Source organism: Geotrypetes seraphini, chromosome 17 (genome assembly GCF_902459505.1).
Source record: "Geotrypetes seraphini chromosome 17, aGeoSer1.1, whole genome shotgun sequence".
NCBI classification, from domain to species: Eukaryota; Metazoa; Chordata; class Amphibia; order Gymnophiona; family Dermophiidae; genus Geotrypetes; species Geotrypetes seraphini.
Genome location: NC_047100.1, coordinates 3,450,840 through 3,468,934, shown reverse-complemented (window position 1 = coordinate 3,468,934; position 18,095 = coordinate 3,450,840). Strand labels below are relative to the sequence as shown.

Genomic DNA, 18,095 nt, shown 5'->3' with positions numbered 1-18,095 from the left:
CACTAGGATAGGGGCATAACTTTCTAATTTTCCATCCCTTATTCTGTATTAAGGGTCTGGTTGCTTTTTGTGTGTGTCTAAGGTGAGGTATTCTGTAAGGATCTATAGCAATCCAGTTCATATGTTACATACTAGATCACAGCTCTTTTAAAACAGTTACAGATACTGCCTACGATACAGATGCACAGTAATACCTTAAAAATAAGTTGATAACCATTATTTCTTATAATTGCATGCATCTTGGTTGAAATTTTAGCAGTCTCGTAGAATCTGTCACTCCAAAATGATTAGCAAGGGCTCTTGCAGACATCTAGTGGCTTGATTTAGTAATGCAGGCAGATTAAGGTCTCCAATCAATTTCTGGGTTTGATAGATTCCTCCACCTGGAGACTGTACTTGGAATCACAGGTCACACTGAAGGGCATCATTCTGGAGTGTGCTTCCATCAAACTGTGAATGAAATGAATTGATTTCCTTAAAAGAAAATCCTGTCAATGCCTACATCAGAGGAGATTTTTGGTACATTCAACCCATCTTTCTCCTCTGAGTTCTTTATGAATGTGCTCCTTGATTTAGTGTCAAGAGTTGCTCACCTCAGAGTTACCTAGTTCTAATCTGGAGCTTTTGGGGCAGTCCTGGATTTCTGACCAACCGATCATGGTGTATTATTGGACTTGCAGCACTGATTTCAATGGGCAGAATCAGATACTACAAATCCCAGAATACCTTGGTATGTATGTTCAAAACCATAACTGGTCAAAATGTTTCCAGCCTGGAGCTAGGTAAGTCGACATTTCTGTTACCTTTACTTTGCAACTCTAACATCTGTCAGGATTTTCAGAACACAGAAACACAGTAGATGAAGGAAGATAAAGGACAATTGCATGCTTGTAATCCAAAGCGAATTTCCCCATAGAAAATAATGGAAACTCAGACGATTCATTCCACAACCCAAAAAGTTTAATACAAAATACTATACGTACTTGAATTGCAAGACCTCACTCATTTAGAACAGTCACTATACTCCCGCAACGTCAGAGAGAGAAGAACCATCAGCTCAATTGTGATGTGTATACTGTATGTACTTGTATTGCAAGACATTGCTTGTATATCAAGTTAAAATTTAATAAAATGTTTTGCTTGTCTTGCAAACCAAGTCACTTGCAATCCAAGGTTTTACTGTACTTGTGCCCATTTACTAGATGCATTTGCCTCATTGAAATGAAAAGTGTGGAATCATTTGTAAGTTTCCTGGCTGCCCATAATTTACAGCATTTTAAGCCACATTCTAATCATTTATCTCCATAAGTTCATTTCAACTGATCCCTGTTTCCCATTTTTCTTTGAACCACTAAAATAAGGGTAGAAACAGGGGTTGTACATTCCCTCCTGTTAAATGATGTTGCTATAAAAGGTTTCTTGAAAGAACGCTTTGGAACTTGATAAATTTGCAGATTGATGGTTTTACTCTTCTTTAACTTGCGGTCTATAAAAACGAAAGGAAGAGGCCCTGGGTTCCTGCCGGTCGCTAAGTCTTGGCTGCCCTTTATGACGTCAGGCTGCCGCGACGACGCCGGGCCTCGTTTCCTTGGCAACGTGAAACAGATAAAGACGGGCGCGAGCGAGAAGCGGCGCTTTTCCTCCGGTACGAGATCGGAAGCTGAGCAGCGTCGCGCGGCGGAGGCAGGTGGAGTGCGCTTGCGCGTCATCCCTTAGCACTGTTCAGGATGCTTCGCTTTTGCATGATGGCACTGGTCCATTAGTAGCTTCAATTTGTCAATCCTGTTGCATGCATTATAAATTGATCTTTCTGGAGAAGTCTGCCCAGTGCTGTCCTTAGTTCCAAGTAACTACAGGAGTTGCTCCAGCCTATCCAAACCATCTGGTCCTTTACGGGATACAGACCATAACAGTCTATCCAGCATCATGTAATGCAGTGGTCTCAAACTCGCAGCCCAGGGGCCACATGCGGGCCCGCCAGGTACTATTTTGAGGCCCTCGGTATGTTTATCATAATCACAAAAGTAAAATAAAACCGTTTCTTGATCATATGTCTCTTTAGCTATAAATGACATTATTATTATTATTATTATTATTCAGATTTAGCCAAAAATAAAGATTTATAAACTATAAAGAGTTTTACCTCATGCAAAATTGTCATTTCTTTAATAAGACATTAACTATTTTTTCTGAGGCCCTCCAAGTACCTTCAAATCCAAAATGTGGTCCTGCAAAGAGTTTGAGTTTGAGACCACTGATGTAATGTAATGTAATTTATTTCTTATATACCGCTAAATCCGTTAGGTTCGAAGTGGTTTACAGAGAAATATACATTAAAGGATACAATAAAAATAAGACTAATAAAGAATAGGTACTTGGAATTCCCTTACTGTCCCGAAGGCTCACAATCTAACTAAAGTACCTAGAAGACTGATTACTCATCCTCATGTTCCAAATTACTGGAGTTCCCGTCGAAGCCACATGAAGGACACAGATCTTAGATCCTCTGTGTTGGTCCCACACTTTCCTCTCCAGGCATTCATCACCCTCTCCTTGAAAAAGAATTTCCACCCTGCAACCTCAATGTATGCCCTTTAGTTTTACCGTTTTCCCTTCTCTGGAAAAGATTTCCTGCATGCTTACTTGAGAAATGCATTTATAACTATTGAAACGGTATATCTCTGGCAAATGAAAGTTGTGGTTTGTTGCATTTGGAATCAGCACTCAATTTCTAAGACTTGGTCCCTTTTCTTGGATTATGATCCATTCGGTTCTCTATTAATGCCTTTCAAGCTCACATTTAAACATCTGAATCATATTTCCTCCACAGTATACATATTCAGGTCTTCCATCTGATCTTGTACATCATTTAACACAAACCCCTACCATTTTCATCAACTTTATTTCATATCTGAGCAGCTATAAGAGGTTTAAAATAATTTATAAGTATACAATAAATAATTTTGATAAGGGTGCCACATGGATAGAAACATAGGTGTCGGAATGAGGGAAGCCACAGGGGCAATGTCCACCCTCAAAATTGGCGGTCAGTTATGGCTCTGCTCCCCCACCCACCCGCTGTAATTTTCAATCTTCGGACAGCTGCTTTACAGCTTCGCTGCAGAATGAAGACTTCCAGGGCCAGAAGATTTGAAATTCCAGGCAGAATCTCAAAGAATAGCAAGATTCTGGAACCCCAAAGAGTAGCAACAGGGCAAGAAGTGGCTTCCCCCATGCCTTTCTCAATAACAGACTATGGTCCTTTTCTCCAAGAACTTGTCCAAACATTTCTTAAAACCAGCTACAATCACTATGAAAGGAGATAAAAAGGCCTCAGAAGCTGCACATGGCAGCTGTGAAGGGAAGAGCTCACACCCTTCTATCACTGGCCAAGAAACCCTCCTTGTTTGAAATAGAAACTTTGTTTAAATGTCTGTTTTCATATTGAGATACTTTTACTCTTGTTCAGTCAGGAAACCTGCATCTCTAATCCTAGTAAGTGTCTGAATGTCTTGTAACCCCAGGGTTGGATCTTTCTCTGGATGTATATAGTCACCTGGATTTGATAATTGTCTCTCAGTTTCTCTAACATGAATCTCTAGTTTTGGGTGATACAGAGAAAATGAAATTTAGACACAACATTAAATTGCATAATTTAACCATAGGCTTTGAACACGTTGAAGAATAAGACTGATGCAGTTATACGCAAAACTGACAAGGGTGGAGCAATTGTTTTGCAAACCACTCATGATTATGTTAGATACAGGTATTTTGCATGAGAGTTAATGAACATCACTGATGGTTCAGCACTGGTCAAAGCCATGTCACACTTTTCAAGACCTTAAATGTTTTGTCATAGAAAGCAGAAGCTTCTGCTCCTGAGGCGGGAACAACAATGGATTTACTAATTGAATGCAGTTTAGCCATCAGGACTTAACATGTCCATTGACTGGATCTGTTTTTATGAACGGATTTCTAGTAAGAGATTTTTTTTGCTTTTTCTTACTGCATTATTGTTTTGTTTTTTGCTTTATCAGCAGTGGGTTTTGCACTGGTAATGCATAGCAAGATCAGGGGCGGTAGAGTTTGGTCTTTAATCACATGAGTACCTATGGGTTCTGAGGCCTTTTTTCCTCCTTTCATAGTGAATGAAGAGGGAACAAATAGGCGTGTTATAGCGTATAAAAAACTGGGGGGGTTTGTGTGTAACTTATTTTGTGTAGCCAGGAGATATCGATGTGCACTTCTTAATGATTCATCACAGAGCAGGAGTCTTTTATTCTAGAACAAGAATTTTGTGTCACAAGTACAAGGAAGGGTAAGAATTCTGGAAGACCTTTTCTATGATCAGACTAGTCTAAGGAAAGCAAAAATGGTTTATAGGGAATGAAGTTTTCTTAACACAGAGATCCTTTAATATGTTATATATTTCCATATGAAATATTGTATTTTATTTAGAAATAAGCTCAGCTGCTTTTCTGAACTCTAAACTGTGCCTTATTTCTTAGCTGGAAATGTTTACAAAATAAAACCAAACATTATCAAGAAAAACTCAGCATGTATCATACTGCAAAATTTGCTATTCTTATGATTTAATATGATAGTTTCAGGCAGTGGAGTCTCGGTGGCCAGAAGAAACTCCTCCAGGTTTAGGACAAGACAAGAGTCAAACAGAACCTCTACAAAATGTCATCCGAATCGGTGACGCTTTCCAATGTGTTTCCCGAAAACTCTGCATCAGAACTTATTCCCAGTAAGGAAGCCATGAATGGACTGTGAGGTTTTTAATGAAATTGTTGCATGTTAATATCTAGATTTTGTTTAGAAAAAAAAATCATAGAACCTGTGCATTAATCACTTCTCCAGAGACACAAGGGGATAAATTAATTCCTGTGAAATGTCTAAAATGGTGCTTGTTTCACATCTAACATAGTAACACAGTAGATGACGGCAGATAAAGACCCGAATGGTCCATCCAGTCTGCCCAACCTGATTCAATTTAATTTTTTTTTTTTTTTTTTTTCTTCTTAGCTATTTCTGGGCAAGAATTCAAAGCTTTACCCGGTACTGTGCTTGGGTTCCAACTGCCAAAATCTCTGTTAAGACTTACTCCAGCCCATCTACACCCTCCCAGCCATTGAAGCCCTCCCCTGCCCATCCTCCACCAAATGGCCATACACTGACACAGACCTGCAAGTCTGCCCAGTAACTGGCCTAGTTTATAAAGGCCAGTCCAAAGATTACCAAAATACTGTCCCAAATAGCTGAATCAAAACTAAACAAAAATGCTAAATACAGATTGGTTTGGTTCCCAGCCAGCATAAAAGGATCTCAAAACACCAATGCAAATAATTGTTCCAGATTCAGGTGTGTTTACTATTTTTGTTTGCCTTAACAGTTTTTCAGCAATTTTTCAGACTGGTATTTTGAGTTTATTGTTTGTTTTTTATTTTAAATATGGATGCCAGCTGTGGACCAAGCCAATCACTATTTAGCTATTTTGATATTTTTGCTTAGTTTATAAAAGTGACTTAGGCACCTGCCTGCGTGTGTAAAGCTGAATAATTGTTAAAAGTACACAGATTCTCTAACCAGAAGGTATAACTTGTTAGCCTTACATTACTGTATGCTGGCTGTCCTCATGTGTGTTGGCAGGACCAGAGTGTCAGCAAAGGACTCTGAGATATATTAAATAATTCTGACCTTGGTAATGTTAGTGCAGATAGACTGAATAAGCCCTCTGCCCATAATCTACATATCATGTGCCAGAATGGGAGTATCCAGCCAGCCTGGATGTATCAAGAAGATATGTTAACTACCAGTGCTTGAATAGAACAAAAGAAGCCATCTACCATTCCTGCAAAAGAGTCATACCTTTATCAATTAAGGGCCATTGTTTCATACAGATACTAAATTATGACACAGAGAGATACTGGAAAATATGTTAAGGATCATGACATAACTTTCTTTTTGTAAATACTTACACACACATTTCTGCTCTGCCCAAACTATGCCTCTGACAATGCCCCACACAAATCTATCAGTGTTTAAGCATGTATGACCAAATACAGTTTAAGAAGATACCGTTTCCATGTATAAAACTTGCTTTACACAGAAAATGATGATTAAACCCTGCTGTTTTTTTTTAATTGCATAGCAGAACATATGTGTGTAGCATAGCTTTTTGGTGTGCCAATTCAACTGTTAGACTGAACATGTTTTTTTTCCACCAGTTTGGGCAAAGTTTTTCCATTGTGACTTCAGTATTTTGATCTTTTATACCGAACAAGACTTTCTGACCCCTGATGCAGGCGGAGACGCCGAAACACGGGCCGTGTCAGGTCCATCATTAAAGTAGAATTGCCTAGAACTTGAAGGCCCTTTTTTTATGTTCCTCAATAAAATTACCCTTAAAATCAAAAAATGTTTTAGTATATCAGGCCTCATGCTGATATGTGTTCAGTGCTTTGTTAAAAGTATTGTTTAAAAAATATATTTTATCTATTTTGGGCTCTGTAGGTTGCCTACCAAATCCTTAATTGGTGATACGATCTAAAGCCTTGCTCTTTACCCACAGTCCTCGAGGGGCACAAGTTTACAAAATATCCCTAATGACTATGTATAAGAGAGATGTGCGTGCCTGACCTCTATTGAATGCAGATCTATCTCATGCATATTCATAGCCATGGGAATTGAGAAAGAAGACGGAGGGTCTAAAGTGTCTTAGCTTGCCCATCACTCATTACAGAAAGTTAGGATTAAATTGAATGACAGCACTCTCAAAACTGCAGAGGTAAAAGTTATTTGGCTGTGTTCTGGTGCTTGTTTGGATGCTGTGGCGACGATTATTCAGGCTTTGGTACCTCGGCAACTCTCCTGGGTGGCAGGATTTGTGGATAATAAGGTATTAGAATTGCAGCCACGTTCTTCTGGTTCCATAGTTTCATCCCCAAGAACTCATTGTACTTTCTGCAAGAAAATGCCGTATTGTAAACACATTAATATGCATGAGACGGTGATTGCAGTGGAAGTGTAGGAAAGGCAGGACTGAGCTGTGCTGTGCTCTCTGCTCTCCCGATGGCTTCTGATTTCTTTGCACTGTTTTCGGCAGTTGTTTTTTTGCTGTGCTTTCTATAATTGTTCATTTATTTACTAATTAATCCAGGGACTAAGACAAGGTCCATATCGAACTCTACAAAATCTGGAGTGGGAGCCAAATCTTTGGTGTCAGGTATGGTGACTTTCTGAGCAGGTGTTTTCAGGTCTGAATTCCTTGTGGTGAGAGAGAATGTGATTTACATAAAGAACAAGGGAAATGTAAAATACATTGTAGCTTTAAATTTGGAGGTGGCAAAGCCTGGTAAAGTACAGAACAAATTAGTCGTCAAGATGTCCTGATGGTTTCTGGAGTTTATGTGGTGAAATGAGAATGTTGAAGATTCTGCTAGACTCTAAGAAAGGTAGGCCTGAGAGAACGTGATTTGAAAATATTAGGCTCCATCAGAACATTGTGGGTTTGACATTTGGAAGAGCTTTAGATGTTCATGTTAGTGAAGGCAGGTTTCTAGTCACTGAACTGGGGTCTTTACCTGTCATGATCACCTTCCCTGGCCCAATATAACAATGGCTTTCTCATTGAGATGTGATCTAAGCTAGAAACAGGATAGAGTTCAGGCAGTGGATGAGATCCTGGCTACCTGGGCTTCCTTCCCAACAGCACATGCTAATTCCCATGTTAATTGCTTAACACGCTTTAGTAAAAGGCTCCAGTAGTGTTATTTTCAATCCTGCTTGAAACGAGACTTAATGAGAAGATTCTTTAACATGTCTGTTATAAGCATTTTCCAGATGTCAGTATTTTTGCAAGCTCAGGTAGCTAAGAGAACTTAGAGCCTTGACAGAAAGGCAAGCTACGGAGCCAGCATCATCCTAAACCCTGACCCTGTTAAGACAGGTTGTCCATCTCTCACAAAGGCTCACTGTGGTTTCTCTGTTTTGCAGTTCCGATAGAAGATGGTGGCAAGCATATGGAGAAAAACCCATTCAGGATGCCCTCCGATGTCGACTTCTTTGTATTCCGAGACCAAGAAAAAGAGAAGAGGCAGGCTGTATGTGTTTGAACTATGGAAACCCTCCCATATCATTATGTGGGATTTCACAGTTCTCTTTTCAGGATAGAATTAAGATTTTTTTGCTTCATGCCCACTTGTCTGTTCCCTGACTTCATCTGAAGCTAATGAACCCAAGCCATAGGTTCTGTCTTTGATGTGGGGCAGTTATACTCACTCCTAAAGAAAGGGGAGGGAAGAGTTCTTAATTTTTCTTACACAGAAGATTATTCATTTTTCTTTAATTGCTTGCAGAAAAAACATCATTTGGACCAATGCACCCGAGTGGGAGAGTCGATGTTTATGCTCAAATCAAACATAAGAATGGCCTTACTGGGTCAGACCAATGGTCCATCAAGCCCAGTAAGCCCATTCTCACGGTGACCAATCCAAGTCACTAGCACTTGGCCAAAACCCAAAGAGTAGCAACATTCCATGCTACCGATCCAGGGCAAGCAGTGACTTCCCTCAATAACAGACTATAGACTTTTCCTCCAGGAACTTGTCCAAACCTTTCTTAAAACCAGCTACGTTATCCGCTCTTACCACATCCTCTGGCAACACGTTCCAGAGCTTAACTATTCTCTGAGTGAAAAAATATTTCCTCCTATTGGTTTTAAAAGTATTTCCCTGTAACTTCATCGAGTGTCCCCTAGTCTTTGTCATTTTTGACAGAGTGAAAAATTGATCCACTTGTACCCGTTCTACTCCACTCAGGATTTTGTAGACTTCAATCATATCTCCCCTCAGCCGTCTCTTTTCCAAGCTGAAGAGCTATGACTTCCAACAACAAATCAAAGGTGTTTAGTCATATATGAGAGGAAAAAGGAACTTAGACACCTGCTCAGAAACTAATGGAATACTAATCAATTCATGTCTAAGACTTCTCAGTTCCAGATTTCAATTACTGATCCTGTAAAAAACCTCTCATATTATCAAACACCCTTTTTTGTGTGTATTAATCATTTTTAATAATAATTTCAAAAATAATTATCTTCAGACACTACTTGTGCATTCATTAAATCCTTGTGTGTAGTGAATGAAGTTTTCTAGATGCACATTGAATATTGGATGGTAACAGCTGACTTAAAAATAAAGAGCCACCAAGCACATCTCAAAATCATTTCATCCGTCCAATCCCGACACTGCCCGTTGCACTAAACGTGAATCAACTTCTTCTGGGGATACACACAGGACTGTGGACAATGGGATTGGCTCAAGAGGATCTATAAAATAAAATAACTGTTTAAATGCACAAGATATAATCTAAAATGATTAAAAATTCAACCACCTTTACTTTGTTATAACCGGCCAAAGCTCTTTTATAACTATTTAATAGTCTAATGAAATCTTCAACATCGATAAATATGTCTAGAGAGCTAAGAAGAACTAAAACCTAATTCCCCCTGATAACAATAACTCCTTTAGCCTCATCAACGTTGCAACAATGTGAACTGATAATGTGGGAGGGCTCTCGTCTGAGGCTTTTTCCTCCTGTGTGGGTTATAATCCTGACTTTGGGCTTAGCTGCATTCCTCTGCTGCATTACCTTTGTGAATGTTTCTGCAAACTCTGTCTGAGTTATTTATACCTCATAATGTGAAAGTGTCTAGCCTGGGCCCACTCTGCCATGTATCTCAATACTGCACAGGGGGTACAGAGACTTCTTACGTTGAAGTCTAGGGCTCAGACTTGACCACAGCTGGTTGTGACTGAGAAGCAACGTTAGCTGAGGAGTGAGAGTCCAGTGAGTTCAGTCGACAAATGTCCACCAAATAAAGCCAGACCTGGTACTGTATTGCCAATTTCCATAAAGATGGAAAGGGTCAAGTTGGTATGAAACCTGAGGGATTTCCCTGCATGATTAAGGCATGTCAGCAGGGCACTGCCAACAGGATGGACATCACCACTCGCCCTGCTTTAACTGGTTTTCCCCTGAGTGCCCAGTCTTGTCAATCTGGTGTTTTTAGGAGTGCTGAATCCCCTTAATGATATAGCTTTTCCCTTCCTACAGGAACTGGAAGTACAGAAGTCATTAAAAATCCATGAGAAGACCACTCTGATGAAGGCAAAGCTGGGTGGAGTTCGTAAAGAAGCACACAAAGAAAACCGAGAAGAAGATGAGAGTAGTAGAAGCAAAGAGACAAGACAAGACACAGAGAGCCCAGACGATTCAGTATGGAGACTGGATGTCACAAAAGGTGGGAAACAGGGTGCAGAGACAAGGGTTGCAAAAGAAGCCAATAACTCCTTGGGAAATACATTCAGCTACACTGTATCTAGACAGAATTCTGGGAAATACATATTTCAGAGAATTGTTTCATTTCTTGCTTATGTGCAAGCACGTCCTTCTAAATATAAGCTGATCTCATAAGCTTCTCTTTTGTGACCTCACAATCCATTCTGAAATGCATTGTGATGTCATAAGCAAGTGGTTATGATTTGAAATGATGTAACCAGCTGGTTTAAAATACACCCCTGTCAGTTCCCAACAAACTGGGTTCGTATTCAGATAAGTCTGGGGTGCTTTTGCCCAGTGTACAGTAAGCGATCTTCCTTGTGTCCTGTCCCGGCTGACTCTAAACCACTGCGCCTCCCTCCTGCCTCACTGACCCCTCTAGACCTTACCTTTAAAGCCCTGGTGGTCTAGCGATGAAGTGGGGCAAGAGCGATCTTCCTACGCTCCTGCCCCATGAGAGCCGCAATCAAAAATGGCTGCCATGAGTTTCTGCTGCAATCTCATGTGTTCCTGTGGTCTATGTTCAGGTAAGTTTATATTCAAGTATATATGGTAATAGGTTGAAAATAAAATAATACAAAAATAGCAATCAGATAAAACAGTAATACAATTCCAAAATAGAGATCGAGATGCAAAATGATTTAAGTGGGTGTTGAAGGCCTCTATGATTGAGAAATGATGCTTCTGTCCCGAAATGTGCAGTCGCAGATATGTTACTGATGTTTCCTTGTTCATTACAGCTAGCCCTCTGGAGAAAGAATCCCTGCTTGAATACACCAAGAAAAAGAGAGAAATGTTTCTTCTTCAGGTATTCTTCCTTCCTTTCAATGGCATGTCTTATCAATTAAGAGAGGCACTGAAATAGCCCACAAAAGCAGTTTCTGGGTGAGTTAAGGGCATGTAGATTTTGTATGTCACTGCAGACTCCAGAAGACAGAAAGTGTCGTTTGTGAAATGACAAATGCTTTCCTAACGCTATTTCCGCCATTTAGCACTGGGGACCTTTTAGAACAGAGATGGGCCAAATGCAGTCTACCATTGAATTTTGTGGCCAATGAGTCCATGGGAAGTATGCACCGAAAACGGCCTGCGCAAATGATAAAAACATTTAAAAAGAGATGCTGCAAGTCTAAGCATCCCCAATATAAAAAATCAATACATTATGGGCGGGCACCATCCAGTGGCTTAGCGAGGGAGGTTGGCATCTTCCACCCGCTGCTTGTGCTGGCCTCGGCTCCCTTCTGATGTCGCATCCTGGTCCCGTGACATCAGAAGGGAACCAAGGCTAGCACACGCTGCAAGTGGAAGACGCTGCTCACGCCGGCGAATATTCAAAGAGGTATGCAGGGGGAAGGGGGCGTGGAGAGAAGCAGAGGCGTCTCCTGCAAAGACGGACCCAGGGCCGTCTACCCCCTTGTCCCACCTTACTATGCCACTGAAGCCATCTTAAGAACTACATGGGAGTTGATTTTGTAAGGGAGCAATTAGTAAAGTTAGTGGGTTCTTGACGAAGGAGAGTTTCTGGGAAATGGAGTTTTGTAGAACCTGTTAGTTCCATTTGAAGAGGAATACGGAACTGTATTCATCTCAAAGTTAAGGGTGGTTATCACCTGGAATGTTTTATATTGATTTTTGAATTTTGGGGCTGCTTAGACTTGATTGGAGCATGTTTTGGGGTGGTTTTATTGTGGACAGTGAATGCTAACACACACACACACATAATTATTGATGATTTATGACCTACGGTATTGATGGGATCAAACGTGTCTATTGCACTTAGGATCCCTATGATTGTGTGGAGTGTAAATAGGGTCCACAGACGGGTGTATCTTGAGCACTGTGATCAAGTTATTTGGCCTCATCTGTACTCGCAACACATTCTGAGGTCTCCTATATTCCAATTAAAATGTTATATGTTCCAGAAGTGTTCACTGCTCCCAATACAACATAATTTTATCCTTGGTTAATTTGATAGAAGATTAGATTAGGTTTTTTCTATTATTTGAAGAATCATAATGCACTAGCTGCAAACCCTACCTATTCCTTGTCCATGTTATGTCCGTTACCCCAAATATTTTTAAAATAGGTAATGTTACACAGGGATATGTCTGACTTTGGCTGGTTAATTGTTTTCAGTATTTGGTTGTACAGAGGAAGAAAATCTTCCCAACACCTCTGACAGAGGTAACCAAGGGAATGAGGCCCCGATGCTCAAAACTTACCATGCCATTAACGTTCGAGGCTAAACCAGTTCTAACTGATTTTGCATACAAGCATTTTAGTTTCTGATGCACAAAATAACTGTGCGGTCTTTCTGTGCCTCATAGCAGCCTCCAAGAATACTATGGAAATGTAGTACAATGGGCTCATTAATATTAAAATGAGCACTTTAGAGCAATGCCCATGCACGAAATAAAGTGCCAACCTTTAATGCTCCAATATTACCGACAGGTCTAGAAGTGCTGGTAGCACTGAACACAATATACATATGTCTTAAAAGCACATCTCAGGCATATGTGTTAAAGCTGCGTCTCATGTGCATTCATTAAAAGTGTGTCGGCAGGTCTGTGGCTGCCGATTGCATGAGAGGTAGAAGCTAAAAAAAAAAATAATATATATGGGATACATTCATCTTTTATAGGGTTGGGGGGTCAACATATACACATCCCCCTTCCATATTCACAGGTTCGGAACTTGTGACTTCGGTTATTCGTGGTTTTCGTCTGGGTGACCCACCCCCACCTTCCGGAACTCTTCATTTAATTGCTTTTTAAAACCTGGTGGTCTAGCGGTGAAGCGGGGCAGGAGCGATCTTCCTATGCTCCTGCCCTGTGCAGAACTGGGAACAAAAATAACTGTGGTGAGCTCCCATGGTCTTGCGGGAACTCAATGCAGCCATTTTTGTTCCCGACTCTTCACAGGGCAGACGTGTAGGAAGATCGCTCCTGCCCCGCTTCACCACTAGACCACTAGGCTTTAAAAAGTAAGTACAGTGGAGAGGTCCGGGAGGCGGGGGTGGGTCAGAATCGGCCCTAAAGTTATTTGCAATTTTTTTGGTATTCACAGGCCGGCTTTGCCTCTAACCCCCGCGAATATGGAGGGAGAAGTGTAATATATGCGTGTGTTAAAAGCGCATCTCATAAGTGTTCATCAAAAGTGCATACCAGCAGGTCTGGGGCCGCCAATTGCATATGTCCCACCAAAGCAGTATAGAAAAGCATATACTGTATATCTTGCATTTTCACGTGTACACGGTTTGTTGGTAGCTCTCATGTGTGCCTATGGCATAGCTTTTCCTGACGCATGCGCACTTTTATGCCTCTTTTTGTGAACTATCTGTGCATGTGTCAGCCGCTTTTTCCAGCGATTGATCTGAAGGATTTGCCATGAATTTCCCTGAACCTCATTTGCATGTGAAGTTTTATAACCATCGCTCGTCGTTCAGAAATCTGAAAATTTACTGCCACTACAGTGGCGCACAGGATTTTAATGGAGACTTTTGAGCATCGGAGCTTTAATGCTGTACCTGGCTGAGAATTAGGAAAACGTGCTTCAGCAAAGCAGGAGAGCATCACTGCACTGATAGGGTTGGCTGTTAACTGGTCCTCTTTGACATGAGCGATGTGTTTCAGTATGCGCTGTTCGTAAAACGAAATGAGATTCAGCAGATGGAAACGACAGCAGTTAACGAAGAGACAAAGCTGGAAAAGGCTGAGCAGTTCCTTGAAGAAGATGCATCTACGTTTGATGAGTTCCTGAAGGAAAATGATCGATGTTCTGTGGATGCCATAAAAATGTAAGACCTCAGATGGCGACATATTAGAGGTTGGCACATGGGAAATAATTTTATAAAGACAATTCCTGATCAGAAATGTCCTTTTGTAAAGTAGTGTGGTAGCCATATTAGTCCACTTTAAAGGGAATAAATAAGAAATAAAAAAAAAGTGCTGCTTTTTTTATTGGAATAACTTAATACATTTTGTGACAATCTTTTCAGTTGGATGTGCACAAAAGATGACAATATTAAAAATATATAAGTGAGACATGAAAAGCAGTGACGGAAGTGGGGGAGATGGAGGAACAAGGAGAGGTGGATTGGAAAGTAGAAGGGGACGAGGCAATATAAGTTTATAGTTTGTGATGATAGATTTGGTGGGTGTCAAAATATTTAATCATTTTAATCTGATTTGGGAGGTGACAAGCTGTCCTGTGTTGCCTGTGAATTTTCTCCTCTAGTGCTGATAAAGAAACTAAGCTGAAGATGGATAAAGTGGCAGAAATAAGAAAGTTGTCAGCCCAAGTGATGAGCATTAAAAGGTAAAGAGAATGAACTAGTTGCTCTGCCGTGTTATATCTACAGGGTTGTCTCAGAAATGGAAAGGAGACTTAGATTCAGGGTTCTGAGGATCTACAGATTGTTTGGAAAATGTGGAAACTGCTTCCGTTCATTCTGTTTTATATTAGTTATTTTTTTCAGCAGAGTAGGATGGGATGAAAAACTTAGGGGAAGATTCTCAAATGTTTGTGGTAAAATCCAACCAGCCATTGTCGCAGCCACTACTGTAATGATTTGAAAAAGGCGAAAAACATGCAGGGAAATGAGGTTGGTGGAGGGTCACTACAAATAAAAAGAGTCCTCAAATCAAAGATCAGCAGGAGGGATGCCCACTCCCTCCTGCCACTGCCATCAAGTGACCCCCCCCCCAGCAATAGGAGAAATACCCACTCCCTCCCTCTGCTGCCATCAAGCAAACCCCCTGACACCCCACAGACATACCCACCGTTGCCATAAAGCAAAACTCCTGACACTCTACCCCAGCAATGGGAGAGATGCTCACTCCCTCCCACTGCCACACCCCCGACGTCCCCACCCCATGCCTCTGATGACCCCCCCGCCCTACATTGTTTACAAAGGCCGGCCAGAGGAATGCAAGCCCAACTCATCAAAATGGCGAGCCTTGTCGGGATTTAAAACAGGTTTGGATAATTTCCTAAAAGGGAAGTTCATTGACCATTATTGAGATAGCTTGAGGAAATACACCGCTTACAGCATAGAATCTGTTTTGCTGCTTGGGATCTAGGTACTTGGGACCTGGGTTGGCCACTGGGCAATTCGTATGATCTTATGAAGATCAGCCGGAGACATGCCCACTCCCTCCTGCTTCCGAAGTCAAGCAACCCCCCCCTCACAGCAGGGGGAGAGATGCCCACTCCCTCCTGCCGCCAAGCAACGCCCCCCTCAGCAGGAGAGATGCCCACTCCCTCCCACCACCAAACAATGCACCACCCCTCCACCCCCTGGCAGGATAGATGTCCCCTCAACGTCCACTATGACACCCCCCTCCAGAAGTGGGAGAGATGCCCACTCCCTCCCATCACCAAGTAATGCCCCCCCAACACCTTCCCCCCCATGCCTCCAACAACCCCTTGCCACCTCTCCCTTATTATGATGGCTGGCTGAAGGGATGCCTGCTCCCACTGGTCAGCAGGCCCATCTCTTCAAAATGGCAGGCCTTCCTGTCCCAGTGCCTCTTCTCTTCTTCTGGATGAGCTCCAGCCTTGTCTGGAGGGCCTGGAGCATGTGTGGATGTATGTAACATCATCTGAGCATGCTCAGAGGCCCTCGGATGCAGATGGAGCTCATCGGGGCTTTCCAAAACCCAGAAAAATGCAAGGTTTTGGAAAGTTCGTCCAGGAGACTGGACAGTCCTCTAAAAAGAGGACATGTCTGAGTTTTCCTACACTGAGGAATACAGCAGCACTGGAAGTAATCGTGTCTGTATAGATTTTCTGCTGTAATCTCATCCTTCACAGTGACATAAGCAGACATGAAGAAATTCTGCAGGAATACATATTGTACCAAGAATTCCTCTTCAAACTGTCACCACCGGAGTGGCAAGAAAAACACAAGAAGAAATTGAAGGAAGTTAAATCGACTCAATCTTCAGGGAAAGAGAAGGGTCACTTGGAACCGAAACTTACCAAGTCATCCTCTTCTGGAGGGAGATGTAAGAACTCTGGGGGGGAGGGGGGAATCATTGTATTATTTAAGCTCGGATAAATATGGATTGCTGTGAAATCAGCATTCAGAGGTTCAGAAATACTTCAAACCCTCTGTAGAATACAATTCAGTCTAGCATCTGCTGTATTTTGAGGGACCCCCCCTCCCCCCCTTACTTCCCACTGCTCCAAACTGTTTATGAATTGTACTCTACTTTGCCTATATCAGTTTTAGTTTCTTTATATGTTCATTCTCCTGTGGCTTAAAACTCAGGAGAAACGTTAGAAAAGGCGTCTTCACAGATGTGGTGGTGATTGCATGAAGAGGACATGGAGGGAGACGTAGTTGAACTAGTGAAGTGGGGGCTGAGAATCAGGGGAGTCTGTTTCAAAGCCTTCTGCTGCTGCTGCTGCTCCTGATCTCGGGCAAGTCTGTTAACCCTTCATTACCTCGGGTACAAACGCCCATTGAGGGGCAAACAAATGTGTTTTGTACCTGACTGTAATCGTCTTCAGGCCTGCGGGTGATATACTGTATAAGAAAAATTAATGGGATAAAATTTATGAAAAAAGGAAGGCAAAGCATCTTGTGCCCCTGTCTTCCATTAGGTAGGCTTCTCCCTGGAAGAGTTTACAAGCCAAGTGGTTACCTGAGGCGTCAGTCATACATTCTCCATGGTCACAAGGCTTGTTGGAGTGAAACCTCACCCATAGCTTTAACCCTCCAATTTTATGGGTTATACACAGAACCCCCCAAATTCTGTATATGGTACTTAGAACTGTGTACATATCCAGTCTATGTGCACTTACACGCACAATTCAGAATGTGTGATTCTGTAGCGTGTGCGCCAATTGCATTGCACGAATTTGAAAAGCAGGTGTGGCTCAGCAGGTCAGGGACATATCTGGGTGTATTGTTATAGAATATGCCTGATGTGCCTATGCCTAAGTTATGCGTTGCACACCAACGCTAAGCGCAATTTTAGGAAAGGTACACATACCTTTTTTTAGGTGTGGGTACATAGAATTTGGCACCGCCTGGTGTGATAACTTCATTGTTATCTGTTCCAGCTGTAGAGAGCAGGACTTCAATTCATCCCTTGCAACGCTGGGACTCCGCCTCCATAAGACGAAGTATTTCCAAAATTATGCCTAGTAAAAGAATGTAAGTGACACAGGAGCTCGCATTAAAAGCTTTGCACACTACTTTCATGTACTACTTAGTTCCAAGTTTCTTTAAAATTTGATAAACCGCCTAATCAAAATTGACAAAATACAGATGACATGACGTAAGGAAACATCTGGAATATGGGAAAGAACTACAGTCTTTGAAGGTAAAGAACAAAGAGGGAAAAACAAAATTGTGTGTGTGTGTGGGGGGGGGATAGATCTTCCTGTTGTCCTAAAAAGGACAGTTATGTTCCAAATGCGTCATTAAATAAAAAAGTTTTTTTAATTTTGACTTGAAGTGGTTTAAGATTGATTCTTCTCTTAAATAACCTGGGGTGGAATTCCATAGTGACTGAGAATATACTAGCATAGACTTACCAGATTTTATGATCCTAAAATCCGGACCCATGGCCTCGCCCCCCCCCCCCCAGTTCCACCTGAGTCACACCCCGTTCCAACCTCTCTTTCCAGCTCCCGACTTCCCCCCCCCACACTGTAATTTTAAGTCTTTGGGCAGCTGTCACACAGCATCAACAAGCATTGCTGCAGAATGAACACTTCCAGGGCAGGTCTGCTCG

The 18,095-nt window shown here is 41.7% G+C and overlaps 2 protein-coding genes across 8 annotated transcripts in view; one reads left to right on the top strand and one right to left on the bottom strand.

Moving 5' to 3' along the window:
- Nucleotides 1-693: 693 nt before the first annotated feature.
- The window catches only part of CFAP100 (cilia and flagella associated protein 100), a 34,027-nt gene continuing 16,625 nt past the window's right edge, over nucleotides 694-18,095 (top strand). The window contains exons 1-10 of one of the 7 annotated variants that reach the window (XM_033925819.1): nucleotides 694-782; nucleotides 4,605-4,753; nucleotides 7,166-7,231; nucleotides 8,002-8,108; nucleotides 10,123-10,309; nucleotides 11,088-11,155; nucleotides 13,980-14,143; nucleotides 14,584-14,664; nucleotides 16,162-16,355; nucleotides 17,419-17,512. In XM_033925819.1, coding sequence (XP_033781710.1) covers nucleotides 4,687-4,753; nucleotides 7,166-7,231; nucleotides 8,002-8,108; nucleotides 10,123-10,309; nucleotides 11,088-11,155; nucleotides 13,980-14,143; nucleotides 14,584-14,664; nucleotides 16,162-16,355; nucleotides 17,419-17,512 — 1,028 coding nt within the window. In that variant the 5' untranslated portion in view covers nucleotides 694-782; nucleotides 4,605-4,686. The other 6 variants (XM_033925817.1, XM_033925815.1, XM_033925816.1 and 3 more) reach the window with 6 other exon arrangements.
- Nucleotides 9,156-18,095, bottom strand: part of ZXDC (ZXD family zinc finger C) — a 50,186-nt gene continuing 41,246 nt past the window's right edge. Inside the window, exons 12-13 of the transcript XR_004537323.1 lie at nucleotides 17,349-17,499; nucleotides 9,156-9,334 (exon numbers count right to left, since the gene is read on the bottom strand). The gene's annotated coding sequence lies outside the window, so the exon portion shown is untranslated. The remainder of the gene's footprint in view (nucleotides 9,335-17,348; nucleotides 17,500-18,095) is intronic.